At 40.1% G+C, this 25,828-nt stretch overlaps 1 protein-coding gene across 2 annotated transcripts in view; it reads left to right on the top strand.

Annotated features, from left to right (window-relative positions):
* Window positions 1–24,564, top strand: part of LOC128438388 (3-hydroxy-3-methylglutaryl-coenzyme A reductase) — a 29,421-nt gene extending 4,857 nt beyond the window's left edge. Inside the window, exons 2-20 of one of the 2 annotated variants that reach the window (XM_053420952.1) lie at window positions 801–977; window positions 2,204–2,312; window positions 3,722–3,809; window positions 3,889–3,973; window positions 4,068–4,173; window positions 4,417–4,523; window positions 4,603–4,722; window positions 4,809–4,969; window positions 8,602–8,855; window positions 8,931–9,094; window positions 13,922–14,116; window positions 14,213–14,371; window positions 14,959–15,116; window positions 15,204–15,309; window positions 16,809–16,979; window positions 17,390–17,530; window positions 17,659–17,817; window positions 19,616–19,770; window positions 23,482–24,564. In XM_053420952.1, the coding sequence (XP_053276927.1) occupies window positions 813–977; window positions 2,204–2,312; window positions 3,722–3,809; window positions 3,889–3,973; window positions 4,068–4,173; window positions 4,417–4,523; window positions 4,603–4,722; window positions 4,809–4,969; window positions 8,602–8,855; window positions 8,931–9,094; window positions 13,922–14,116; window positions 14,213–14,371; window positions 14,959–15,116; window positions 15,204–15,309; window positions 16,809–16,979; window positions 17,390–17,530; window positions 17,659–17,817; window positions 19,616–19,770; window positions 23,482–23,536 (2,658 nt within the window). In that variant the 5' untranslated portion in view covers window positions 801–812 and the 3' untranslated portion in view covers window positions 23,537–24,564. Of the gene's footprint in view, window positions 1–800; window positions 978–2,200; window positions 2,313–3,721; window positions 3,810–3,888; window positions 3,974–4,067; window positions 4,174–4,416; window positions 4,524–4,602; window positions 4,723–4,808; window positions 4,970–8,601; window positions 8,856–8,930; window positions 9,095–13,921; window positions 14,117–14,212; window positions 14,372–14,958; window positions 15,117–15,203; window positions 15,310–16,808; window positions 16,980–17,389; window positions 17,531–17,658; window positions 17,818–19,615; window positions 19,771–23,481 lie in introns of both variants that reach the window. The other variant, XM_053420951.1, reaches the window with a different exon arrangement.
* Window positions 24,565–25,828: the final 1,264 nt, after the last annotated feature.

The following is a 25,828-nucleotide window of genomic DNA, read 5'->3' as shown; positions in this document are numbered from 1 at the left end:
CCTAATTCAGTTGGCTTTGTAGGAGCTGCAGAAACATCCATGTGTGGTTGGACAGTGTGTTTCTCCTCTCACTTAATGCTAATGCTTATTTGCTAATGCTTATTATTAGCAAATGTTATTATATAATTATATACTATTTGCATAGTATTTGCAACCATTGGCAGCTAGGTACGATGGTGGTGTAGTGGGTAGCCTTACTGCAAAAGGTTCCCAGTTCGTCCAGGTTTTCTTTCTGATTGGAGTTTGGAGCTACTGTATATGGATGGATGATAACAGCAGAGCTTAGTAAACCATATAGCAACCAACATATCACTGTGATATTATTTCTCACCTGAGATAAGGGAGAAAGGAAAAAGAGTTGACTCAGGCAAAAAATAGATACAGTCTATTGACTTAAAGTTAGACACCAGACCGGTCTAATATACACAGGTCTAATATAAACAAAAAAATTAAAGAATTTAACTAACCTAGGTGAAGATAAAAACTGAAAAAAAGGTAAAAAAGGTATATTGCCCTGTTAAAATTGCGTAAAGTGCTGGCTTTATATTTAAAGTACCTGGTCTCTGGCTTGTTTTATGTTTTTTCCCCACTTGATTAGAGCCTAGAACTGGTCCAGTAGCATGAATTGTGCTACATATACCTTCTCATTGTCATTATCCATGACAAGGTTTCACTGTACACATACAGTAGTCATATGCCAGTAACCCTGTTTCGTATGATTACATTGTTTTCCACAATGTTCTTTTTAAATGTATACTGTCACGTCCAGCTTATTTTATTCCACTTCTGTGATCTTGCAGATATATAGCACCATGCTGACCCATCTGTTCCGTATGCATGGACTTCTGGTGGCCTCCCACCCATGGGAGGTGATTGTTAGCACTGTCACCCTCACCATCTGTATGATGTCCATGAACATGTTCACTACTAATGACCAGATCTGTGGCTGGAACTTTGACTGCCCCAAAACAGAAGAGGTGAGTTAACAAGTAGGTAAAGAATTTGTCTGTTATGTGCAGTATTGTATTCACAACATAGCATGTCTTTACTTTAAGATTATATGTATATTATACAAGTACTCGCAGAACATGAATCATTTTACAAACCATACTACTAACTCAAAGCCCTTGGCTTCAGGGATGAGGACCCACCATTTTTGTCCAGACAAGTCTTGTACATTTGAGGGTTTGACTATTCCTGAGCATTGACATACATACAGTACATGATGCTTTAAAGGTTCATTATGTAAGTTTTTGTCGAAAGGGATCTATTGGCAGAAATTGAAAAAAAATAAAAAATAGCCATGTTTTCTCTCATTTATAATCATTTAAATTGTAAGAATTTTTGTTTTATTTACCCTAGAATGGACCTTGTATATATTTAAATACTTTATATTAACATTTAGAGCAGACCCTCTCTATGGATGTTGACATGTCATTAACAGTCGTCCAAAGTGGACAAACCAAACACCTTTTGAACAACAGGTTCTCTTTCATGTTTTTGAAGAGGAGGGTGAGGTATTCAGCTGCAACATACAACTTCAACACTAAATATCACTAAATTCTATACACTGAACCTTTAATGGTTGACAGCAGGTGTTTCTGGTGCTGAGAGATCATCATAATGACAACAAAAAATCTGTTTCCCTCTGACACAACATAGCTGGCATTCATGCTTCCCATTCAAAGTAAATGAGCAGCATTTTCCTTAAAGCCAAAGCACGCACTGGATGTTTGAGTGCTGTTACTTTTAGTAATCCCCTGACTTCTCATCTAGCATCCTGGCGTCTTTGTTGCTTAGCTGGCAACCTTATGGTAAGGACACAACTCCATGAAATTACTGCCCCAACCAAGAAACAGCCTGGCACATAATAACTTGTATGAATTAAACAAACAAGATAAAACATGTTTGTTTTACCTTAGGACAGAGCAAGGATAGCTGTTATAGCCTGTTCAAAGTTTCTGTGTTAAGCTGCTGGCTTAAGCTTTATATTTACTATATTATTATTTTATAACCACACTTTACATGAAATTGTTATCAATTTGAACATATTTTTAACAAGATAAAGAATAAGCATATCTCTGAAAATGTCCAACTCTTCCAGACATTATTTATTTGAACATGACCCCTCACCAAACAGTACATTTCTGATGAAATTGTATCACCTTGCCACTGATCAGATTGTCTTCTCTTTTTATAGCAGATTCTGAGCAGTGATATCATCATCCTGACAATAACCCGTTGCATCGCCATCATCTATATTTACTTCCAGTTCCAGAACTTGAGACAGCTGGGATCCAAATATATTTTAGGTAAATTATTCATGAGCACACATGATGTTAATAAGATATCAAGAGTGACCAAGATGCTGTGGCTCTTATGACTGTAAATGATTGAGTTGAGATGTAAGGGCAAGATAGCTCTGTAGTGATTGTACAGAGATTGAAGGTTCCTTGTTTGATGCCCAGTTTGGGCACACAGCTGATTGGCTTCAATCTTCACAAGGATTTTAGACAGGAAGAGGGGGTTGGATATCGGTCCATGGTTGACTAAAACCCCTTGGTCCAGAGTGTTTTGTTTTAGAAGGGGTTTAATTACAGCTAGATTTAAAGATTGTGTTACATATCCTGAGGATAACAATAGATTGATTGTATTCAGGAAAGTAATATTTATTATGGGCAGAATTTCTTCATAGTAACTTTGTAGGAATGGTATCTAAAATACCATTTGTGGGTTTAGATGATGAGATAATTGAGGTCAGCTGATCAAGACTCATTGGAGAGAAGCTATCTAAATAATTAATAAGATTATCAGCTGTACTGTGCTTGATATTAGCATCAATTGAGTGCAGGAGATGGTAGATTTTATTTAGATAAGTTACAATTTTATCATTAAAGAAGCGCTTAAAGACATTGCTATTCTGGATGGAGGAATACTGGCTTCATAGTGGTGAGTAGATAATGAGTGAATTAAGTTTTTCGGTGAACGATCCCTTTAAGTTTAGGTTTAGGATGATTGATTAGAGTTAAAAATAGAAGCAGCTCCCCCTCTCGAGTAACCCTAAAATTGCCCCTTCTCATAGAGAAAAGTGCAGCACATAGATACACTGTATGAATGTGTCTGTGAATTGGTGTGTAAAACTGTAATGTAAAGCAAGTGGTCATCATGAGTAGAAAAGCGCTATATAAATACAGACCATTTAGACCATTTACTCCCTCTTCTGTATTTGAATAATTATTTTGAATTTAAATCTGAGATCAAGCAATTGTTTTACTTCAATCATGCAATTTTCTCCCAATACAGCCTTCTCTGAATGTGTAACTGCATTCCATGAATCGTTTGTTGCGGTATTTCATGTCCACTGCTGACATTAATAGCAGTCACATGCCCTTTTTTGGGCAGATAGTTACGAACACATGGCATTTATCAATATAAGAACATATATGCGAACAACTTTAAGAACGTGTTTTGAATATGATGTAGAGTTTTCTTATAATTCTTTCAAAAAAACTATTTAAGAAAACTTCAGAAAATATCAATGAATTAGACCCAATGGGTTTCAGAGCGCAAGTGGTGTCGCTATTGTGTTCCATCTGAAAGGCCCTTAAAGTACTTTAAGTGGTCACAGACTAGAACAGCATTTTATAATTGCAGTCAATTCATCATATTTAAACCTGACCAACCAGATATAACAAAAAACACCTCATCTACTCCCTTGCAGGCATTGCTGGTCTTTTCACCATATTCTCCAGCTTCGTGTTCAGCACAGTGGTCATTCACTTCCTTGATAAAGAGCTCACAGGCCTCAAGTAAGGACACACCTGCAAACAGTCCTTTTGTAATGTCTTTGTTAAATGCTCTAGCTGATTGCTATGTTCTGTTCTTTAGTGAGGCTTTGCCCTTCTTCCTACTTCTTATTGACCTGTCTAAAGCAGGCGCTCTTGCCAAGTTTGCCTTAAGCTCCAGTTCTCAGGTATGAAGAAATACTGCTAAATAATACTCTCACATATGAATGACATTCAACAGCATTCATAGAATGGAACATTTTACCCTTAACTCTTTTTCAGGATGAAGTGAGGGACAACATTGCTCGTGGTATGGCAGTACTGGGACCTACTTTCACATTGGATGCCCTGGTTGAGTGCTTAGTGATTGGAGTGGGAACCATGTCAGGTATTTACTGCCATTTAGAGGTTTTTTATTCCCTTGAATGAGGTCTTAGACTAGTGCAGTGAAAGCTTGTCTATTCTAGTGGACATTACTTCCTTATTCTGAGATCAGTTTTCATGGTGAATATCTCAGGATTACCCTGAGGAAATTTCTTCAAATTTAGTACAAATGTTTGATTGGACTCAAAAGATGACCTGAAGTCTATATTTTGGCAATGAATGCAAGCATCTGTCTTGTATCTTTCAGGTGTGCGGCAGTTGGAAATCATGTGCTGCTTTGGCTGCATGTCTGTTTTAGCCAACTACTTTGTGTTCATGACTTTCTTTCCTGCATGTGTCTCACTGGTGCTGGAGGTAAGCAATTTCACAGTGTTATTGAATGTGTGTACATGTGCGTGCGTATGACCTTTGATTGACGGGTGTTTTTTTTAAGTTGTCGCGTGACAGTCAAGAGGGCCATCCTATCTGGCAGCTTAGCCACTTCTCTAGAGTGATGGAGGAGGAGGAGGACAACAAACCCAACCCTGTAACTCAGAGAGTCAAAATTATCATGGTAATACCTATTGCACTTAATTTGTGTCTTAGTTTTTATTTGAACATAAGCATGATATTTCCTTTGTGCCCTTTGTCCTTGTGCAGTCTCTGGGCCTGGTGATGGTTCATGCCCACAGCCGCTGGATTGCAGAACCCTTGTCCGGCCACACCATAGTGGAAGTCCCACAGGTTGGAATGGAGCTGGACCAATTCTCGTCTAGGAGTATGGAGCCAGAGAAACCACTTTGGTATTTTTACCTCACTAGGTGAGGCTGTTTACATGCTAGCTTTAGACTACATGTTGAACACAAACACAACACAAAATGTTTTCATCAAAGTTTCCAGAGCATAGAAAAAGTGCCATACAATTCATCAGATACAACGGTGGACAAAACATAAAGCAATAATATATAAATAATAAAGCAATTCTTCCCCAGTCATTGCCCTTGAGCAGAACATACTAATGTCTACCTGTCACACCATGAGTATGTGGTCTATCCCTGGATAAAATGAAGCTGCTTTTAGTAATCAAGTATTAACAGTGTCAGGAATGCATTTAAAAAGCCCCCATATTTCCTGTAATTTATCATTTGAGTCTTGCCACCTGGGAGTTAGTATGAAATTAGGCCGAGGAATGTCAATACAAAAATTGAATCCACAAAATAACTAAAAACGTATCTTATATTGTGTCGTATAATGCAGTGGTCACCAAATATTTTCAAGCCCAAGATCACTTTTTTATTCTAAATGTAAGCCAAGATCTGTTATAATGTGTAATTTCCCCCCAGGATTCTCTTGTAAACCAGCCTACAGTGTACCCCTGTGATTTAAAAAAAGTGCTATATCATATAATCATCTTTGGTCAACAGTTTGATAATACTCCTCAAACAGGAACACAAAAAACAAATAAATGTATTGCTTGGTTATTTCACAATGAATAATACACATTTTTGTAGTGTGAATCTTAAATATTTTGTGAACTTTACTTTAGATAGCCTTTGAATTTTTTTTTATTGGGTTAGTCCTTATATAAGGTCATATTCATGATTATAGGTATAGCTTCAATCTATTGCATTCCTGTCCAACCTGGGAGAGGAATCCCTCACATGTGGCTGTCTCTCGGGTTTATAGGTATTCTTCCCCCTGTTAATGTTTATTTTTTTGGTTTTTTTTCCTTACTTTTGTTGGGGGTTAGGGTCAGTGGATGTCGCACCTTGTTAAGCCCTACAAGACAAATTGGGCTATACAAATAATATTTTATTGATTGATTGAGTTTTGTTCACATTTAAGCCTGCCCTGCTCAGTGTCAGTGCTTGCATGATTCCAAGTGTTCAACAAATAATAATTCCCAGTGAAGTTACTACGAAGTGCAATGAACAACAATATTCTAAAAGAGAATATATATTATAGTCTAACACACCCAATCAGTAAATGCCCTCCAACGCATGTATCAGACCTGCTCATGATTAAGCATATTTGTATTATCCAAATTAGCTTTCATTCTTCCATGTAGTGGTTGTCAAACAACGCCTATTTTGCAGCTCTTAACAGCAAGGCTGGAAAAAAGCAGCGTCAAATTCCAAAACCAGACTCGTGAAACTGTTGACTTAATGTTGTTGTGCAATAGTAGTAGACTTGACGTTGGCTAATTATTAACAATCATGAAATATGATTATTAAAATAATAAAAAATATTAACAAAAAATAATTTATTTATTAATTAAAAATGGTAAAGCTTACAATTTATTATAATAAAATTGTTAATTAAAAATGATATGGTTATCAATTAAGAATAATACAATCTGTAATTATAATTTATACACCACTGATATCAGGGACAACAATCAATCTGTAAAGATCAGTCTCGGGTTGGAAAAGTTCAATATTCAATCTCAATATTTAATATTAATGATAATATAATGAACAAGAAGGGTTTAAGTTCGAGCACAGGCTATCAAAAACGCTGCATTCACATACATATGCACAAATAATCACAAAATACCGGTACTTAAAATACACGAATTTATTTAAAGTAGGGATGTGCATTCGATTAAATTGTCTAAATCGATCGTCGGGAGAATTAACGATCGATTTCCGATTAATCATTAATATTTTTATATTAAAATTCACTATTTATAGGCTATATAATAATGCAGTAAAAATAGAAAAAACACAACGTGTTTCCTCATTGAGATCTTTATTACAAGATGAACAACTCTTAAACGGGATCCGTTAACTGGTTACACTTGAAAATATGCGCTGCTGTACTCTCCGTCGGCTAGCTGCTGAGAGCTAGCCGGATTTGACGGTTCTCGACCTCTCAGTCCGGTTGTCGTCACGTCCTCACTCCCGGAACCCCTCACCCAGACCCGGGTCTGTCCGGGTTTCCTTCCCTGTGGACTGAGGGTCTGTGTGCGGACATGAAGCCGAGCATTGGAGGCTAGCTCCGGGCTTCTTCCTCCAGCTGCTAACATCCTCACTGTGCTGCTTTCACGGCAGCTCGGATATTCCGACCTCCTGCCACATAAATTCTTAATAATCGATAGTCGATTAATTCGGCCCATCCCTAATTTAAAGATAATAACATTTATGTAAATCAATGATTACTGCTGTGGAGCAGTTGTTTGTGGATCGAGGAAGAAGCCTGTGAGCTCGGTCTGTGAGTGAGAAGACTATTGCCGCAGTCTTTTCAAAATAAAATAAACAAAAAGAGTCTTATCAAAATAAAAAGGTAGATTTAAGATAAAACTACAATACAAATAATACAAACGTCTAAGTGATTCCTTCCTTTCAGCAACCGAGTACCATGGACAGTTTCAGGGGCGCTCCTTTGTGTGGCTTCGAATCCCAACAATATGCAAACGGCTTTTCCAAACAGCAGATAAATTTTACAGTCATATGGCCGGTTTGGAGGCAATGTAGTGGCATGTGACTTGCTAAACACAGGTTTCAGGTCCAGATACACAGCTAGCACTGTCGACAGAGCCTTGCTTCCATCGCTATCAATAAACAACATTTGTTTCATGTACAAATACTGTTAAAGGAGGCAGAGGAGCAAGTGAACATTACACACTCAGAGCAGAAAAGAGCAGTGGAGCAAGAGGGAGGGAGAGAAGCCATCGCTAAAAGAATAGCCTGTTAGCCTACTAGGGAGAGCTCAAACAGAAAAGTCTGTTGAAACGCAGATGGAAAAACACAGAGTCTATAGCACTAGAGAGCAGGGAGTTATATACATGTATGGATGTTTAAATATAGATCAGCGATTTGGCCTTAGTAATATAGAGCAATATAGATGTTAGCAGAGGAGCTAATTCAGAGAGGGTGACCAGCACCAGCGGCAGGAAAACAGGAAATTATGCAATACACTTACCGTACCACGTCAACACGTGAGGGCCATTGACTGGATTTCCCCTGACCTAAATCCAATTCAGCACCTAACAGGCGTTATGTATCATGTATCTGACACTGTCAAATACCACCACAGACTGTACAGGAGATTACTGATGCCTTGATCATGGTCTGGACAGGACACCATCCGGCGATTCATCAGGAGCACATCCAGACGTTTTTGGGAGTGCTTGCACGCATGCAGAGGCCATATAGACTAATAAATCATATTATGAGTAATTGATTTTGGTTTTAATTGGTAAAATTTTTCTACTTGAATAATCTGTTGATCAAGATCTGATGTAGAATTAAAGTGTTCCCTTAATTTCTTTGAACAGTGTATTGTGGCTTCATTGTCGCTCAGTGACACCTTATTAACAGCCCAAACATTATATTCTCAGTTCTCTGGTTTAAAATAGAAATAGAGACCCCCTACTGCATAGACTCTAAATTTTTACTTTCAAGTCAAAACGTTGCCTTAATAAAATGTTTTTGTTCCTCCTTCCCTGTAGGATGATAACCATGGACATAGAGCAAGTGATCTGTCTGGCTTTGGCCCTGCTTTTGGCTATCAAGTACATCTTCTTCGAGCAGATTGAGATGGAGTCAACCCTGTCACTGAAGAACCCCATCACAATGTCCGCTCCCACCCTGACCCTGCGGCAGCTTACTGAAACCTGCTGCAGGAAGGAGACGCTAGCTCTCCGATCCCTCGACCCCACCCCCATCATGCCTGTCCTGGCAACTGGCAGCAAGGCAGAGATAGGTGTGTCAAGTGGCGATGTTTTAGTAGATGAACTTGTGTAGCACTGTGATATTCAACTCCACGTTGTTTCCCTAGATGAGGTTATCAGGCCTGTGTCTGTGCACGCCGCTGATCCCCTGCCAAATAATATTTTTGTTGTGGGGGATGAAGAAGAGCTCAAGTCTGAAGGTGTTCAGCTGAGCCCCCCCCAAAAGCCTAGGGGCATTGACCAATGTGTGGCCATCCTCAACAACCCAAAGGTAAAACATCACATTTCATATAAGCCACTCTAACTTCAATATCACAGCTTATAATTGGCGAGACGGTTAACATCAGCCCTGCCTACTTCAATCAATCAATCAAATTTTATTTGTATAGCCCATATTCACAAATTACAATTCGTCTCATAGGGCTTAAACATGGTGAGACATCCTCTGTCCTTAACCCTCAGCAAGAGTAAGGAAAAACTACTTAAAAACCCTGTTAACAGGGTAAAAATACATAGAAACCTCAGAGAGAGCCACATGTGAGGGATTCCTCTCCCAAGACGGACAGACGTGCAATAGATGTCAAGTGCAGGAAAACATCATCAAGATTAACGTTTTTTAGCAGCATTGATAAGGGTAAACATCTTGAAGGATAACTTCAATCGATATGTCAAGTAGTCAAGCTGCAATCATAGTCCATGGTCAGCAGTTAATGATCCATCATCCTGGTCGGATCCACTATAGTCCACAGTCATTGTCCACTGCCGCTTATTAAGATCCATCATCAGGCGCCACCTCGGCCGTGGTCCACCACCATTATATCAGTCCAACGCGACAAAGGATCCGTCATTCCCACTACGATGAGCCAGCACGATATAGAATCCGCCATACTGGATCCACCATTGCGACCTCTGATGCACGATCCACAAATCGTAATCCATGGTGCGGCCACAGCGGGCAATAAAGCAAAGGGACTCTGGGAAGGGGTCAAGTCAGTAACATGTACTGATGAGATATTACTTACTTCAATGTGATAGGGATGGAGAAGAGGAAGGAGAAGCTGGAAAGAGAAGCTCCGTGTGTCATGTGTCATAAATTCCCTTTGCGTCTTAGCATCATGAGGGTTTTTTGCCTTGTAATCTATGATACAGGCCGAACTTGGGGGTACACTGAGGCTCAAGGTAAATCTGACTGGGTACTGGTTTGTATGGTAGTACGATGAGAACTATGTGGCCCACTCAGTAGATCAGCCATCAATACCTCTATGTCTTTTTAAACTAAACGCTTCCTATTTTAGAACATAGGACAAGTAACATTCTGCCGCACTAATTAGCTCTAACTATAAGCTTTATCAAAAAGGAAGGTTTTGAGCCTACTCTTAAACGAACAAATAGTGTCTGCCTCCCGAACTGAAAGTGGTATATAATTCCACAGGAGGAGGGCTTGATGGCTAAAAGCTCTGGCTCCTACTCTACTTTTAGAGACTTTAGGGACGACAAGTTAGCCTGAATTTTGGGAGCGGAGTGCTCTAGTGGGTTGATAAGGTACTAACAGCTCTTTAAGATAAAAAGGTGCCATATTATTCAGGGCCTTGAAGGTGAGGAAGAGAATATTAAATTCTATTCTAGATTTAACCGGAAGCCAGTGTAGCAATGCTAATACTGGAGAAATGTGCTCTCTTCTCTTGGTTCTCGTCAGGACACGTGCTGCGGCATTTTGGACAAGCTGTAGAGTCTTTAACGACTTACTGCTGGAGCCTGATAGTAATGAACTAGTCCAGTCTTGATGTAACAAAGAAGTGGACTAGTTTTTCTGTATCTTTTTGCGATAGGACATGTCAAATTTTTTAGATATTACGCAAGTGGAAAAAGGCTGTCCTAGAAATTTGTTTTAGGTGTGAGTTAAAGGACAAATCAGGATCAAAGATCACTCCCAAGTTCCTGACTGTTTTGTTGGAAGCAAGGGCTATGTCGTCTAGCGCAGCTATATCTTGAGATAATGTATCTCTAAGGTGTTTAGAGCCAAGTATTATAACCTCTGTTTAATCTGAGTTTATTCAGGTCATCCAGGTTTTTATGTCCTTGAGACATGCTTGAAGTTTAGTTAATTGATTACTTTGTTCAGGTTTTATTGATAAGTATAACTGGGTGTCATCCGCATAGCAGTGGAAATTTACAGAATGTGTCCCGATAATGTTTCTTAGTGGAAGCATATATAATGAGAATAAAATTGGGCTGAGCACTGAGCCCTGTGGAACACCATGGTTAACTTTGGTGCGCACAGATGACTAATAATAATTTGCACGAATAGGGAGTGATCAGAAAAATAAGGTTTAAACCAATTAAGGGCGGTTTCATTAATGTTAATTAACTGAATACTTCCCCTCTCTAAGATATGTTTTTAGTCAAAATTTTGCAAGATGGGCCCCCACAAAGCTGGTTAGGGGTAGTTAACCCCCCCCCCCCCCCCAAAAAATTGCGTGCGTTAAAAACTGATACTTTTACCACACTTTCAGATGTTAGAGTCAGACATCTGAATTTAACATAACAAGCTCCAATCAGTGTAAGAATAATTTACGCCAAGCGCAGTAGGTACTCAAAGACTAAACAATTTTTTTTTAAACAATTGTAGAGGAAACTGCTGTTTAAACCAATTTATGAATTATTTTATTTATGTCAGGGAGAAATGAACATTGGAAAACACTTGTATTTATTTTTCAGTTGTATTATCATACTCTGAAATTGCTTTCAAATTATTCTATATTATACAATGACTTTTGGAAAACCATTTGTCCAATTGATTTCCTTAGGTTAAGGTTGTCCTCACCTGCCCCCAATTGATGATAATACATCACAGAAACCTATTCATTATTTAGACAGCTTCTCTCTGATCACCTGTGATTAGCTGACCTCACTTATCTTAATGTCAACCCACAACTTGAATCTTAGATCCCATTCGTTACTTAAAGAAATGTTGCCCCCAATTGATAGTACATTACTGAACACAATCAATCACTCATTATCATTAGGATATGTACCAGTGCTTTAAGCTAGCTGTAACCAAACCCCTTCTTAAAAAACGGAACAGGGGTGGATGTCTGTCCTCGTCCTGTTAGATGTTAGTGCAGCATTCAACAATATCGATCATCACATTTTATACAGAGATTAGAAAGACAAAAATAAGACATGTCCTGTATCAAAAAGATGCAGAAAAACGCCTTTGTTACATCCAGACGTGATTATTGTTAATCCTTATTATCAGGCTCCAGCTGTAAGTCGTTTAGGACTCTGCAGCTTTTCCAAAATGATGCAGCACATGTCCTGACAAGAACCAGGAACATATATCACATTTCTCCTGTATTAGCTTCACAACACTGGTTTCCTCCAATTCTTCTCCTCATTTAATATAGTGATAATAGTTTCATTAAATCCTGAATAATATGGCACCATCGTACCTTAAAGAGATTACTTCCAATCATGCTGCTTCGGCCACATCATGGAAAATAATGGTGGATGATAGTGGATTGCGAATCAGAGATTGTGATGGCTGATCATGGATCGTGTTGGCAGCTGCTTGCATAGTGGTGGTGAATTATGATTGTTGTGGGGGTATCTGATTGCTGTGGCAGCTGATTGTGGTGGTGGATCGTGATCGTGGAGGCAGCTGATCATGGACTATGCTTACAACAAGTCTGTTTGATATACAATACTGACAACAACTCCTCAATTAATTTGTCATTGCTGCTCCCTTAATCTTTTTCAAACATTTTCTTATGTATAAATACTTTATACATTTTATTTTTTATTTTGTTGATGCCTTTAGTCAGACGCATCTATTACACATCTGTCCGTCTTTGGAGAGGGATCTAGGGATGGGCATAATTAATCGACGATCGATTAATTGATCTTTAAGAATTTCCTCGATGAAATAATTTTTTCATCGAGGAATTCGCTAAATACACATTTGACCACGGGGGGCAGTGTTTGAAAAAAACGCCACAGTCCTACTCAGTTACCTGCGACTGGCTGCGAGTTACCGTGTAGTTCCATTTCCAAAGTAAACATGAAGAGGTCACGGCGAAGTGTTGCATGGGACCATTTTGAGTTAAAAAAGGACTTGGTTCACTGCCAACACTGCGAAGCTATCCCAGAGACTGGGGGAGACAAGGAGCCTGCGTTGTCTGACACGGACGAGGGGAGCGCAAACACCGGAGCCGCGGCCAGGCTAGCCAAGTTAGCACGGAGCTACCTGTGTATCACGGCGACATCAGTCCCCTCAGAGCGGGTTTTTCTGCGGCTGGACTGACGGTCACCAGGCTGCGTTCGCGTCTGACCCCAGAGCAGTTTAACATGCTCATCTGTCTCAACACAAATCCGTAGGCTGGTGCTGAAGTTGTATGTGAGTTACTGGTTATTTTTATGAAGCTTTCTCCACTCGGTACCTTGTTTGATAGATTTGAGTTACATTTGGCAAAACCTGTCAGACCTAAGTATTATATATTTGTAGTTGTTGTTTAACATTATGTTTTTTTATATTATTATTATTTTATTTTGGAGAAAAAAAAAACGAGGGTCAGTTGTGTTTAGTAGCACCGGCTTCTAGCTGTCGGCTCCGCTGCTTAAGATTACGGCAGCGCATATTTTGTTCATCTTGTAATAAAGATCTCAAAGAGGAAACACGCTTTTTTTCCCCACTGCATTTTAATGTAGCTTATAAATAGTGAATTTTTTAACTTGAAAATATTAATGATTAATCGAAAATTCGTCATTAACTCTCCCGACGATCGACGAAGACAATTTAATCGAACGCCCATCCTTAGAGGGATCCCTCACATTTTGCTCTCCCTGAGGTTTCCTGCTTTTTATTTAAATTTGTCTTCCTATTGTTGAGGGTAAATGACAGAGGATGTCAAACTTTGTTAAGCCCTATGAGACAAAAGGTGATTTGTTAATATGGGCTACACCAATAAAATTTGTTTGCATTTTAGCAATGTCACAAAAATACTGATAATACTGTTAATTTTGGTCACTATAATTTTGAAATAAAATGTTCACTGCTTGATCTCTGCTGTGAATTGTAAACATTATGCTTCGGTTTCAGCTTGGGCCAAGTTTACTTAGTGATGCTGAGGTGATACTGCTGGTCAACTCTAAACATATCCCTGCATATAAATTGGAGGCCATGATGGAGAGTCCAGAGAGAGGAGTGGCCATACGAAGACAGATAATATCTGCAACGCTTCCCTCTCCTTCTGCCCTCTCCTCCCTGCCATACACCCGCTATGACTACTCTAAGGTGAAGACACACACACACACACACACACACACACACACAAATTGTAGTCCTCTCTGCACGACAGATTCACAAGGTTGCTAAAATTTCTGTTTTCAGGTTATGGGCACCTGCTGTGAGAACGTGATTGGCTATGTACCCGTACCCGTGGGCGTGGCGGGACCACTACATCTGGATGGGAAGCAGTTCCAGGTTCCCATGGCAACCACAGAGGGCTGCTTGGTTGCCAGCACCAACCGCGGTTGTCGAGCAATTGCTGTGAGTGTCAGATGCTGGTGGTTGGTCTAGAAATTGTTTTCTTTAGCCAGCTGTATCTTTAAATTATAATTTATTAGACTGTGACTCTAAAGGCACCCCTTCTAAAAAGCCATTAAACGCTATGATTTTTAACCTGGGAAAAGGGACGGTTTTATTTAGGGATTTTATTCGGTTGTTTATTCAAATATCTAAAATAACTTCCCTGACAAACACCCAATGTGCCCCAATTATTATTGTGGATTCTCAGTGGGCAAACTCAGCATGTTATGTTGCTGATATAACTCTCTGTGAGGAGATCAGTACTGTGAGGTCAACAAAGTGTGCGTCTTGTGGCTTGGCAGACACTGATAAAACTGGGGGCAATGATAAGGAAGACTTTTTTTTATTTGATTGGTAGGTATCAAATTCATACATCCTAAAAAGAGCTGTAGCTGCTTTATAACTAAGATTTAAAACAGAGAATGTGTAACTATTGTGTCTGTTAATTTTTCTACTCATTTTCAATTTATTTATAGTTTTCACAAGTAGTGTGAAAGCGGCATCCTGGGATAATACTGTATTGGTTATGTGCCCCCTGCTTGTATTAGCTTGGAGGTGGAGCCAGCAGTTGTATCCTGGCTGACAGCATGACTCGAGGACCAGTCGTGAGGCTGCCCTCTGCTTGTCAGGCTGCTGAGGTAAAGGCCTGGATGGAGAGCATTGACGGTTATAAGGCCATCAAAGAAGCTTTTGACAGCACTAGCAGGTAACTGACATGAACAGAACTGCAGTAAGTTTGGGTTTCATGTTGACTGTATGTCATCTGGTTTATTTTTGTGGTTGCTGTTTGTAGGTTTGCTCGGCTCCAGAAGTTGCTGGTTGGCGTGGCTGGGAGAAACCTATACATTCGCTTACATTCAAAGACTGGAGATGCTATGGGGATGAATATGATATCTAAGGTAACTTTGTGTATGTATGCATATGCCTGCGTGTTTCATATCATCAAGGCTTTCATTTAAATAGCCAAAAAACATTTTACATTGTAGGCACATTATGTCACACATATATCATAGAGATACAGAAGTATGTAGGACAGTGGTTGGCAACTGCAGGCCTGCAGGACAAAACTGTCAGATCATTTTGATGATTCAATTAATTTATTTTTGTGCAGAATATTTGACCCACAGAAATTGGCCCAATAATTAAACATTTTTATTGCTCAAAAGTGGACTGAAAATTCACGGGTACAACAGGAGCCAGTCTCTGTCATGGCAGCAACATACAAAGAATAATTAGAATAATACAGTAAAAGCACAATGTAAGATTTCTTTGCAAAACTTAACTTTTGGTTAAATTACATAATTTTTTTATCTGAAAAGTTGGGAAATTAGCTTTGGCACTCAAAACAGGTCAATCTGAGGAGGGCTGTTTTAGACAGGGTAAAAAGGGTGCCGTTTTAAATTATCCTTGTGGTATTTTGACCAAAATATGTTACAGACATTTCATTAAGACCCCAAGGAACCATATCAACTGTGGTAAAATGGGCATGATATGTGCCCTTTAAGTAAATCATTCAACTTATATACACATCAAACACAAAGTTTTTCATTTATTAAAAGCCTTGACAAAAAAATCGGTGCAAAATGGACGCCTAATGCCTTCACTGTATATGAGACATATCGGACTTACATTCATGACAAATCAGAACATAGATCCCTGAATATGTAATACATCCTTCTATGTCTACATTTGACAGATTTCAAATTACAGGTTTACAAATCCGATTATGTATACACATATTCTGAATACACATTTACTGTATACATTCCTGTATACATTCTCAAACCTCAGAATGAGTTTGCAGATTCTTTCTCTTACACACTAAAATAATTTTGCTACACTATTGGCCTCATCAAACAATCAAATTCACAAATCACATTTTGTCACATAGGGCAACAAATATTTTAATGCAAAGTTTTCTTACTTAACTTTGCACACGTCCAGTATGCGAATATAAAAAGATTTTACACTATTTTATGATACATTGCCTGTGTGATGAGTGGTCCCTAATGCTCAGATTAATTCTGTCATTCTTAAAATTAGAATATGTCTTGTATTATGGAAAGGGAAAATTCAACAGATTGTACATTACTCAGATATGTAATTAATTAGCTTATTCATTGCCTCTTTTATGTGTTGAGTTCTATAAAAAAAAAATCTATTCTTTGTGTAGCAAGCATGGTCTGGACAAGCTCACTATGAAGCTGCTTCAAAACCAGCAACATTTTGTCTCTTGGATTTGCCTATGATTTTGTTCTGGCCCACCAATTGGGCCAGATAATGGCTAATGGCTACAAAAAAAATGTCTTGCTGGCAAATTGACTTGCTGCCCGCTGATGTAAGACATACAATCCTAGTCTATCTCACATATGGATATTCACGCTTGACTGATCTGCAGGGTACAGAACAGGCTCTGACCAGACTGCAACAGCACTTCCCAGAGGTACAGGTGGTGTCTGTCAGTGGGAACTACTGCACTGATAAGAAACCAGCTGCCATCAACTGGATTGAAGGCAGAGGCAAGTCTGCTGTCTGTGATGCCACCATCCCTGCTAAAGTGGTTAGAGAGGTAGGCAGAGCCAGAACTAAGAAAGCACACACTGTTGTTGGCACTGACTTCTTGCACATTTTAAAAGTAGGTAATAAGTATTGGGAAAAGCTACTGCTGTTGGTCCGTGAAAATCATAAAATGTTGCCGGAAATAATCTGGTTTCCAATTCATGTATCAATACATTTTGACATTTCACATTCATTTTATGTTATTGGGGCAGATAGTGCACCATCCCTACATTGCTGCTCAGCATGGAAACATTTAGGGACTTCTATACTGAAACAATTTAAGCAGATACTCAATGTCTATTGTCTGAAGACAGATAAATTGTGAATGTTTCAGTTGTATATGGCTTCATCTAACCTGAAGTTGTTTCCCATTCAATAGTCATCTTCATCTTATATTAACTTCTTCCTGCGCTGCTGTAGGTTTTAAAAACGACAACGGAAACTATGGTGGAGGTGAATGTCAGTAAGAACCTAGTGGGCTCCGCTATGGCTGGGAGCATTGGTGGATTTAATGCTCATGCAGCCAACCTTGTGGCTGCTATCTTCATCGCCTGTGGACAGGTGAAGTAATTGTTAAGAAATACTGTGCATCAGTGTGTGTGTTTCAATGTTTTCTTGTGTCAATAGTGTGTGTGTGTGTGTGTGTGTGTGTGCGTGTGCGCGTGTGCGCGTGCGTGCATTTCCTCCAGGATCCTGCCCAAACAGTAACCAGCAGTAACTGCATCACCCTGATGGAGGCAACAGGGCCAACTCGGGAAGACTTGTACATCAGCTGCACCATGCCCTCTATAGAGCTGGGCACTATAGGAGGGGGCACCAACCTGGCACCACAGCAAGCCTGCCTCCAGGTACACACAAACATAAATGTTTTACTATATCTCCAACATCAACTTTCTCCGCAAAGTCATTGCCATCGGCACTGTGAGATACTTTTCTGTGGTTGATTGGCTAACTGTGGGTGTTTATATGATTGCTACGGCGTTGATATGGTAAGCAATGTTTTCGCAGTGTTACTGCCAAGCTTGTACACAGCAATGATGATGATGATGTCTGTACAGCTGTGCCATTTGTAAACTCTAGAATAAACTGTGAGCCTGATTCAGATTAGGGCAGGTCAACTGGGATTATTTTCTGAACAGAACTATACTGTTTTAGAAAGTCTTAAAGTTGTTGTCTCTGCTTTTTAGGCCACTAGCTAGGACTGAGTTTGGAAGATTAACACTTGATGGATATATTGTCATCCGATTCACTGGTTGCTAGTTAATATATATTTTGGCCACTCCTGGCGTGCTCAACAAATTTGTAAGCTACGGGACCAGTTCCAGGCTCTGGTGGAGTGGGGTAACATTATAAATCAGTGGTCTTCAACAGGGGGTCCGCGACCCCTAGGAGGTCAGCGGGGGTACTGCAGGGGGGTCGCGATATTCTTGGTTGATAAGACAATTTTTTATATATTTTCTTCTCTTTTTTTTTTCAAAATTTTTTTTCCGACAAAATTCACTTCTTTAGAACCAGTACCAGATCGCGTTTATGCTCACGTCTAAAGAGTGCGAAGCTCAAAAATAAAAGATGGCGGACCAAACTCCGTAGATGGTCGTATTTGTACCTAAAAGTTGTTTGTTTTACTTTTTTTTGCTTCGATTTTAAAAAATTTACCCAGAAATAGACACTGTTCAATGAAAAAAAACATGACTGTTACTGAAAAATAAGTCTGAGAGGATTTGCGAGGTGTCTGAGCCACCTTTCTAATGTTAGCATGTTACTACCCACAAGGTTAGTATTGAATGCACAATAACAGGGTAGCTATGTTTATACATGGCACTAGGCCCAGAATACAACACGAGACAAGCACTCTCAACGCTCCCCTGTCCATGGGGAGATCAGTCAGGCGGCTGCTGCTAACCGTAAAAAAACACCGACACGTCCCCCAGAAGTGAGCCGCTGACATGGAGCCAGCAGCCCGCGGACATCACTCAGCGAGCCCGAGCTGAGGAGGGGGCTGTGGCTCTAACTTACACCGACCGCAGGCTCTGTTTCCTCCGCCTCTCACCCCGCTTCCTGGCTGGTTAGCGTCCCCCCTCGGCTAGCTCCCCAGCTAACACCAGCCACCTTGAGTTGAGGAGGGTGCTGTGGCTCATAATTTACCCTGGTCTCCTCCTCCGCCAGATCTCCGCCTCGGGGGGGGGGGGGGGCTGCTATGCCATGTAGACCGACTGTGACGTCAATTCTGGTCGTATTCCCATTCGACGCACTCTATCGTATAGTTTCTGACATAGAGGAACCATAACAAATCGCAGGGCCGGTAGACACGCCAGATATCCAAATTAACGTGTAGAAGCAATACAAAAGTGGAATTTTCATAATATGTCCCCTTTAAAAAATTTGTTTTATCCAAGGTGTAGTTGGAAGAGATGTGTCTTTAGTCTGCGGCGTCAAATGTATAGACTTTCTGCTGTCCTAATGTGAATGGGGAGCTCGTTTCACCATTTAGGAGCCAGGACAGCAAACAAATCAGATTTTGATAGCTGTCCCTCATAATGAGGGAGCAGCAGGCTGATTGGCAGATGCAGTTTCATCTCTATCAGACATTTTCTTTTGTCATCAATGTTGTAAATTTTGAGTGTGTGTGTGCGCACGTGTTCACAGATGTTGGGCGTGCAGGGAGCCAGTCAGGACTGTCCAGGAGAGAATGCCCGGCAGCTGGCCAGGGTTGTATGTGCCACCGTGCTGGCCGGAGAGCTCTCACTGATGGCTGCTCTGGCTGCTGGACATCTGGTCAAGAGTCACATGACACACAATAGGTAAGTGTAAGAAGCACTCATTTACAGATTTAGTCATTTTATGTCTGTGAGCTTTTCCCAGGACTACATGAAAAATCATATACACTGTCAATGGTGACTTCTATCAACACCACAACCTAGTAAAACCAAACCAATTGGTTCATCCTTTGGTTCAATTACCTCTGTTGAAAGGTACAAGATAAAGGAAAACTATGTCCTTATCAGCTATTTTTGTTTATATCAGAGAAGTACAACTCATGTAGGGCCCGCCAAAGCAGACTTTGAAATAATTAGACTTGTTCCAAAATGTGGTTGACCCGAAAATATCCTATTAAAGAGAGATCGTAGGTAGAGTTGTAAAAAGTAGTGACATGACCTATTAACCTTACTGAAAAGAGATCAAGCATTGGACATTGACTGCACTTCATGCATCCAAAACCCTAATGATTTATGAACTTTAAAAAAGAGTGGCCTATGGGGTATGAAATGTTGGTAAATTATGCAACACTGCCTGTCCACCTGAGTAATGCACGGGTCCAGTTTTGCATACTCGTACCCATCCGCATCCGCAAATGTCCGTACCATAACCAACCCTTACCCAAACCAAGCTACAACTAAAATATGGACCTGCCCTGACTCATTAATATAAGACCTGCGACTGACCCGTGATTAAACACAGGCTAAACCCTTTATTTTTACTTACGAAATTACATTTTTTAGAAACTTATTATAATTTACAGCAGCGAATGTGGCAGAATCAATAAACTGCTTTATGCTATTTGCTATTCTCATGCTGACATGTCATTGCTCTTGAGACAGAGGTTGCTTTGCAGAAATACAACACCGTCAATAGTTCCTATATGTTTGCCTGTGCCATTAGAACATGTAAGCAAAAATAGCCTCTTTGGCAGGATAAAACACTAACTATGTTACTCACTTAATCGCTTAAGACATCATCTTCTGCAGGCTTCCCAAGCGTGGTGTGAAGCACTGTGTTCAGAACATGTGCGTCGCAACTAAAGGCCAATTTATGCTTCTCCGAGTCCATTACGGACGGCCGGATCGGATGGACACCTTTTGATTTATAGTTCTCCGTTGCTGAAAACAATTGGGTGCCAGAACAGTAGGGGGCGCAACGGAAGACGAGCTTAGAGAAGCCTACCTCATGAGTTCTCAGAAGAAGTCCACGTTCATTATTTACCTGCTCCTGGCTTTTCACAGACACAGTGTGCGATGGCAACTCAATAAAATAAAGTGACACCCAGCGGGTCATAATGCTGATGTTATCGTTTCTTAGCGCAACGGTTCCCCGGTCTTGTTTTTCTGAACTGCGTTGCTAATTCAACAGCTTGAAGCTACACGGAGGCAGCTAGCTTCCCCCCCAGCTTCCACACACTGTCAGCAGGGACTCCGGATACTAACTACTACCAAGTGTTTGCTTTAAACCTGACGGTGTTTGAGAAACAGTGTCATGATAGCCGTGGAATTAAAGTCATGACAACATGTTTTTTCACAGTTACCACCGCAGTTAGCATGGTGGCTGGGACGCTAGCGCCGTTATGAAAGTTCCTTATAACCGTATGTGACCGTACACACTTGCCGTCAGGACTCTAACCAGCCACCGTCAGCCGGACAACTCCGCTGGCTTAACACACTTGTCAGATTTACCGTAGAATCGTTGTTGTGTTTGGGTTTATTGTGATATAGGGAATGAAACAGGAAGTTTGAGGTCCGGAAATGGTCGTTAGTGGACCAATCACAGCCAATGGCTATCCGTAGGCTCTCCGCCATGCCGACGTGTGGTTAGAAAAATCAGAGCCGCACGAAAAGCTCTCCTCGGAGCCCAGAGAGGAGGTTCCACGGCAAAGAAGGCGGTCCTATCTGTCCGTGTCCGTCAAAACAGAGAAGCATAAATTGGCCTTAAGCCTAGTAGCAGAGAGGAGGGCTGCCACTGTGTTCAGTCACATACACCAGTTTAGAGAAGAATTCATCAAAACTCACACCCACCTGCATCCATGACGCAGTTGTTTCATTATAGCTGTTCTGAGGTTATCTGCTGTTTTGCATAATGAACTTTCCAAGTCTGAAGTGCAAAGCACTCGCTCAGTCAGGTCCCACTTGTTATTAATGTAATACACATATACATAATGTGTTACACAAAGATTACCTATTTTATGGAAATCATCTGTCCACATATCCAAAGTGACAGCCCCATTGCCTTCAGTCATCTGCGTCCTCAGGTCCGGAATGATTGTCTAACCAGACACAGCTTCTAACGATATGATATCCCGGCACACAAATTCTACCTGCAACTGGGTGATGGCATCCCCCCTTTTTGGTGGTTTGATAGTTGTGTTCTTGAGTATCTGTCAATTAGCGTAGCACCTGTATTCTTGCAGCTGTCGAGGTGTTTCCTAAGGGACGAAGTGCCTAGCTTTCAGCTTTCAAAAGCTATTACTTTTTGGCATTGTTTATAATCAATCAATCAATCAAATTTTATTGGTATAGCCCATATTCACAAAACACAATTTGTCTCATAGGGCTTTAACATCGTGTGACATCCTCTGCCCTTAACCCTCAACAAGAGTAAGGAAAAACTACTAAACAATTTTTTTTACAGGGTAAAAAGAACCTAGAAATCTCAGAGAGAGCCACATTTGGAGATCCCTCTCCCAGGACGGACAAAAGTGCAATAGATGTCAAGTGTAAAGGAGAATATCATCAAGATAAAGGTTTAAGCAGCATTTTCAAGGGTAAACACGATAAAGGATCCACCATTAATATCCCAATCAGCGAGCATGATACAGAATCCGCCCAACTGGATCCACCATTACGATCTCTGATACGCGATCCACAGATCGCCACAACTGCGGCCCTGGATTGATGACATATTAATTTTTTTGATGTGATAATGATTTGAGAAGAGAAAGGAGAAGCTGGAAAGAGAAGCTCCGTGTGTCATGTGTTCTCAGAGTCTTTGATAATACAAACTTTTTCTCAATTGTCCGCATCGGTTCTCAACGATGTGTTGTCCACAATTTGGTATTCACCACTGAGTAATTTTGTCTCTATGTCATCCATTTTTATCAAGGCTTTCACAATAAAACATTTTACATTTTTTCATTACCAATTTCAATGAAAACAATAACATCACCTGCTACCCGTAAGCATTTAGTTCACTTTTACCCGTACCCCTGAATTTCCATAAATATGTTTTTTTAAACAACCTTATTCGGGTTATCCGGCAGGTAACCGACCCGGTGCAGGACTCTGCTGTACACAACCCCTGGTTATGGGGTAGAAACGGTCACACAGGGTAGAGCAGGGTAGGGTGATTTAAGTCATAGAGCCTTACAATGACACACAATTTTTATAATTTAAAGGGATAACAGAAAATGTGGTAATCAGTGTTATATTTTAACTGAGCCACCGATTAATGAATGTTTGGCAAACACTGAGAAGTCTATCAATACTTTGGGATCATAATGAAACTGTAGCAGGACAGAGAAGTAATCTGAGTAGGCTGTCCTTCAGTGTGGCCCAGGATTTATTTGTGTTGACACAGCTACAAAAATGAGGCCACATGCATCCTAGACCCCCTTCTAATGTGGTCTGCGTGTTTAGCTTTCAAATGAGTCTTCAACGTGTCCTACGTGCATTCAGACCTGTACTTGCAGCTGTTAATACCAGGTCGTAAAGGGGTCTCTGATTACCTGACTGTTCTTTCTGCAGATCTAAGATGAATCTACAGGAGCCTCCAGGAACATGCAGCAAGAAAGCCTCTTGAAAGCTTGAGAGCAGCATAGCCTCTGTGAGCCGAGGTCACTGGACGAAGTAGAAAATCCAGGAAAATATGGACAATCTGAAAGAGACCAATCACTAATCAAACAGATACAGGTGTCTTTAAAGTGACATAAAGTATTGTGGCTTATGCAGCTGGCTAGAAGAAGTACATTATTTGCTCCTTTTATCACCACAGTTAAGAGATAATGTCATGTTTTTTTAGGAAATAGATGGTCAGGGTTCATATAAAGAATGTATGCTCTCCTGCCACCAAATCGATTACTGTGAACACAAACAATGCCACACAGACTTAAGAAACAAGTAAAAGGTTCTGATTGTTGAAAGTGTGTCACTGGTCATGTAAACCTCACTGGCAATGCTGGTTACCACAGAATTTACTTCATTTGATTTCTTTAATATTGAGTTTTATGAAGCTAACAATGACACAGTGGTGAAGCAGCCCAAGCCCAAGCAGATTCAAATTCTGGTTCAACCACAAGACAGCATAAAGAATAACCATGACTGGCTTCAAAATTAAATAATATACTTTATGTAAATCAGGGCTGGGCAATTCATCAAAAATGTACTAAAACCGACATTTATAACCTCTAACCAATTTAAACTTGCCTGTGCTGTCTAGCCCGCCCGCATGTCCTCCCTCCTCACTCCCCTGCTGACCTGCGCTCACTTTAGGTTAACAATGAACACCAACACTAAAAATGTGTCAGAGCCAATTATTTGTGTTTATTATGAAATATATTCTCACATGACTGGTAATTAATTGGGATGATTGAGATTTCTAAATTCATGTCAAATTAATTATTTTTGAATTTATTGATTTGTTTATTGTGATTAATCAGATGATGATCAGCTGTGATAGAAGGAAGGAAGGAGGGGACTGAGGTTCTCAGCATAGCTGGAGGAAATGTTTGTAGAATGGGGCATCAGTACAATCTTTGACCTCACGCTGGAATTAGACATGTTTGTTCATTTTGCTTTAAACTAAAATAAATGTACCAAAAGACAACAGAATTGATGACTGCAGTGTTATGAGTTTGACTTTGTCTTAATGTTGAGTCAAGAAGCTGAGCCCGTTAAAGTAGCAGAGAATAAAAATCAAATAACAGGCCACCACATAGTCAAAGACTCAAGATACGCTGGAAAAACCTGTTGATGGAATAACGAGACATCACCGATTAGAATCTCCATTGGATTCCTTAGAATGTAAATTGAACACTTCCGTAGACGGTGTGGCCGGAGTGCACAGTAATCAGCTAAATCCTGTATCCATGTGAAGTGGCTCATAAGTAAGAAAAAGACAGCTCAAACCAGTGAGTAACGAATGAGATTTGCCCCATCCACCTAAATGAAAAACCTATGACCAATCTCCAGTGCAGGAGTGCAGGAACAGGAGGACCCAGACAGTGACTCTTCTGAGGAAACATACTGAGACTCGAGTGATTACAAAAAGATCTGTTAACTGATCCAGAGACTAATTGATTTAGCAGATCTACTGGTTTTGCAACCAAAACAATCCTCACTTCTATCCAGAGAGATCCCAGTGATGGTGACCCTTTAAGTTTCCAGACCTTCATGCGTGCATTTAAGCATTGTTTTGAAAATAAAATTAGTTATCATGAGGATGGACTTTATTTCCTTGAACAATACACTTGTGGCCACATGGAAGCTAACAATGGCTATACTGAGCCTCAGTGACTTCTGAAAATCCACTTTGGAGATGGAATGAAGATCGTTAATGTGAACATAGAGAAAGCCATCAGCTGGAGCAATATAAAGTCTGATGATGGAAATGAATTGCATGCCTATGCCCTTTACCTTAGAAGATGTGGTATGACAGAGTTAAAAAGAATGGATGAACTGAATCTTGCATCTAGATTAAAACTAATATTTCTTGTAAAAAGGGAAAAGTGGAGGACCACATCATATGCGCTTTTGGAATAGAAAAAACAGGTCCAATTCACTGACCTGTTAGCATTTATTGAGAAACAAGCTTGCATTCTTAAAGATTCCCTCTTTGGTTATGTTCAGAATTCAATTCCCAAAAGGTGACACGGCGACAGAATAAAAACTTAACGGAAGTAAAAGCAGTTGCTTTGCCATGGCAATTGGAATGAGAGAGAGTCAAACTGCCAGTCAGCCGAAGAATCAACAACCTGAAAACCTGACAATCAATATATGTATTGGTAACTGTTGCATTCGTAGCATAGTTAAACATTCATTACATGAGTGTGAATTGTTAAAGGCCCAACCCCAAGATATTAAGGTGCATCTGCTT

The sequence above is a fragment of the Pleuronectes platessa genome, chromosome 4, assembly GCF_947347685.1.
Source record: "Pleuronectes platessa chromosome 4, fPlePla1.1, whole genome shotgun sequence".
Lineage (NCBI taxonomy): Eukaryota > Metazoa > Chordata > Actinopteri > Pleuronectiformes > Pleuronectidae > Pleuronectes > Pleuronectes platessa.
This window is presented reverse-complemented; position numbering and strand designations above follow the sequence as displayed.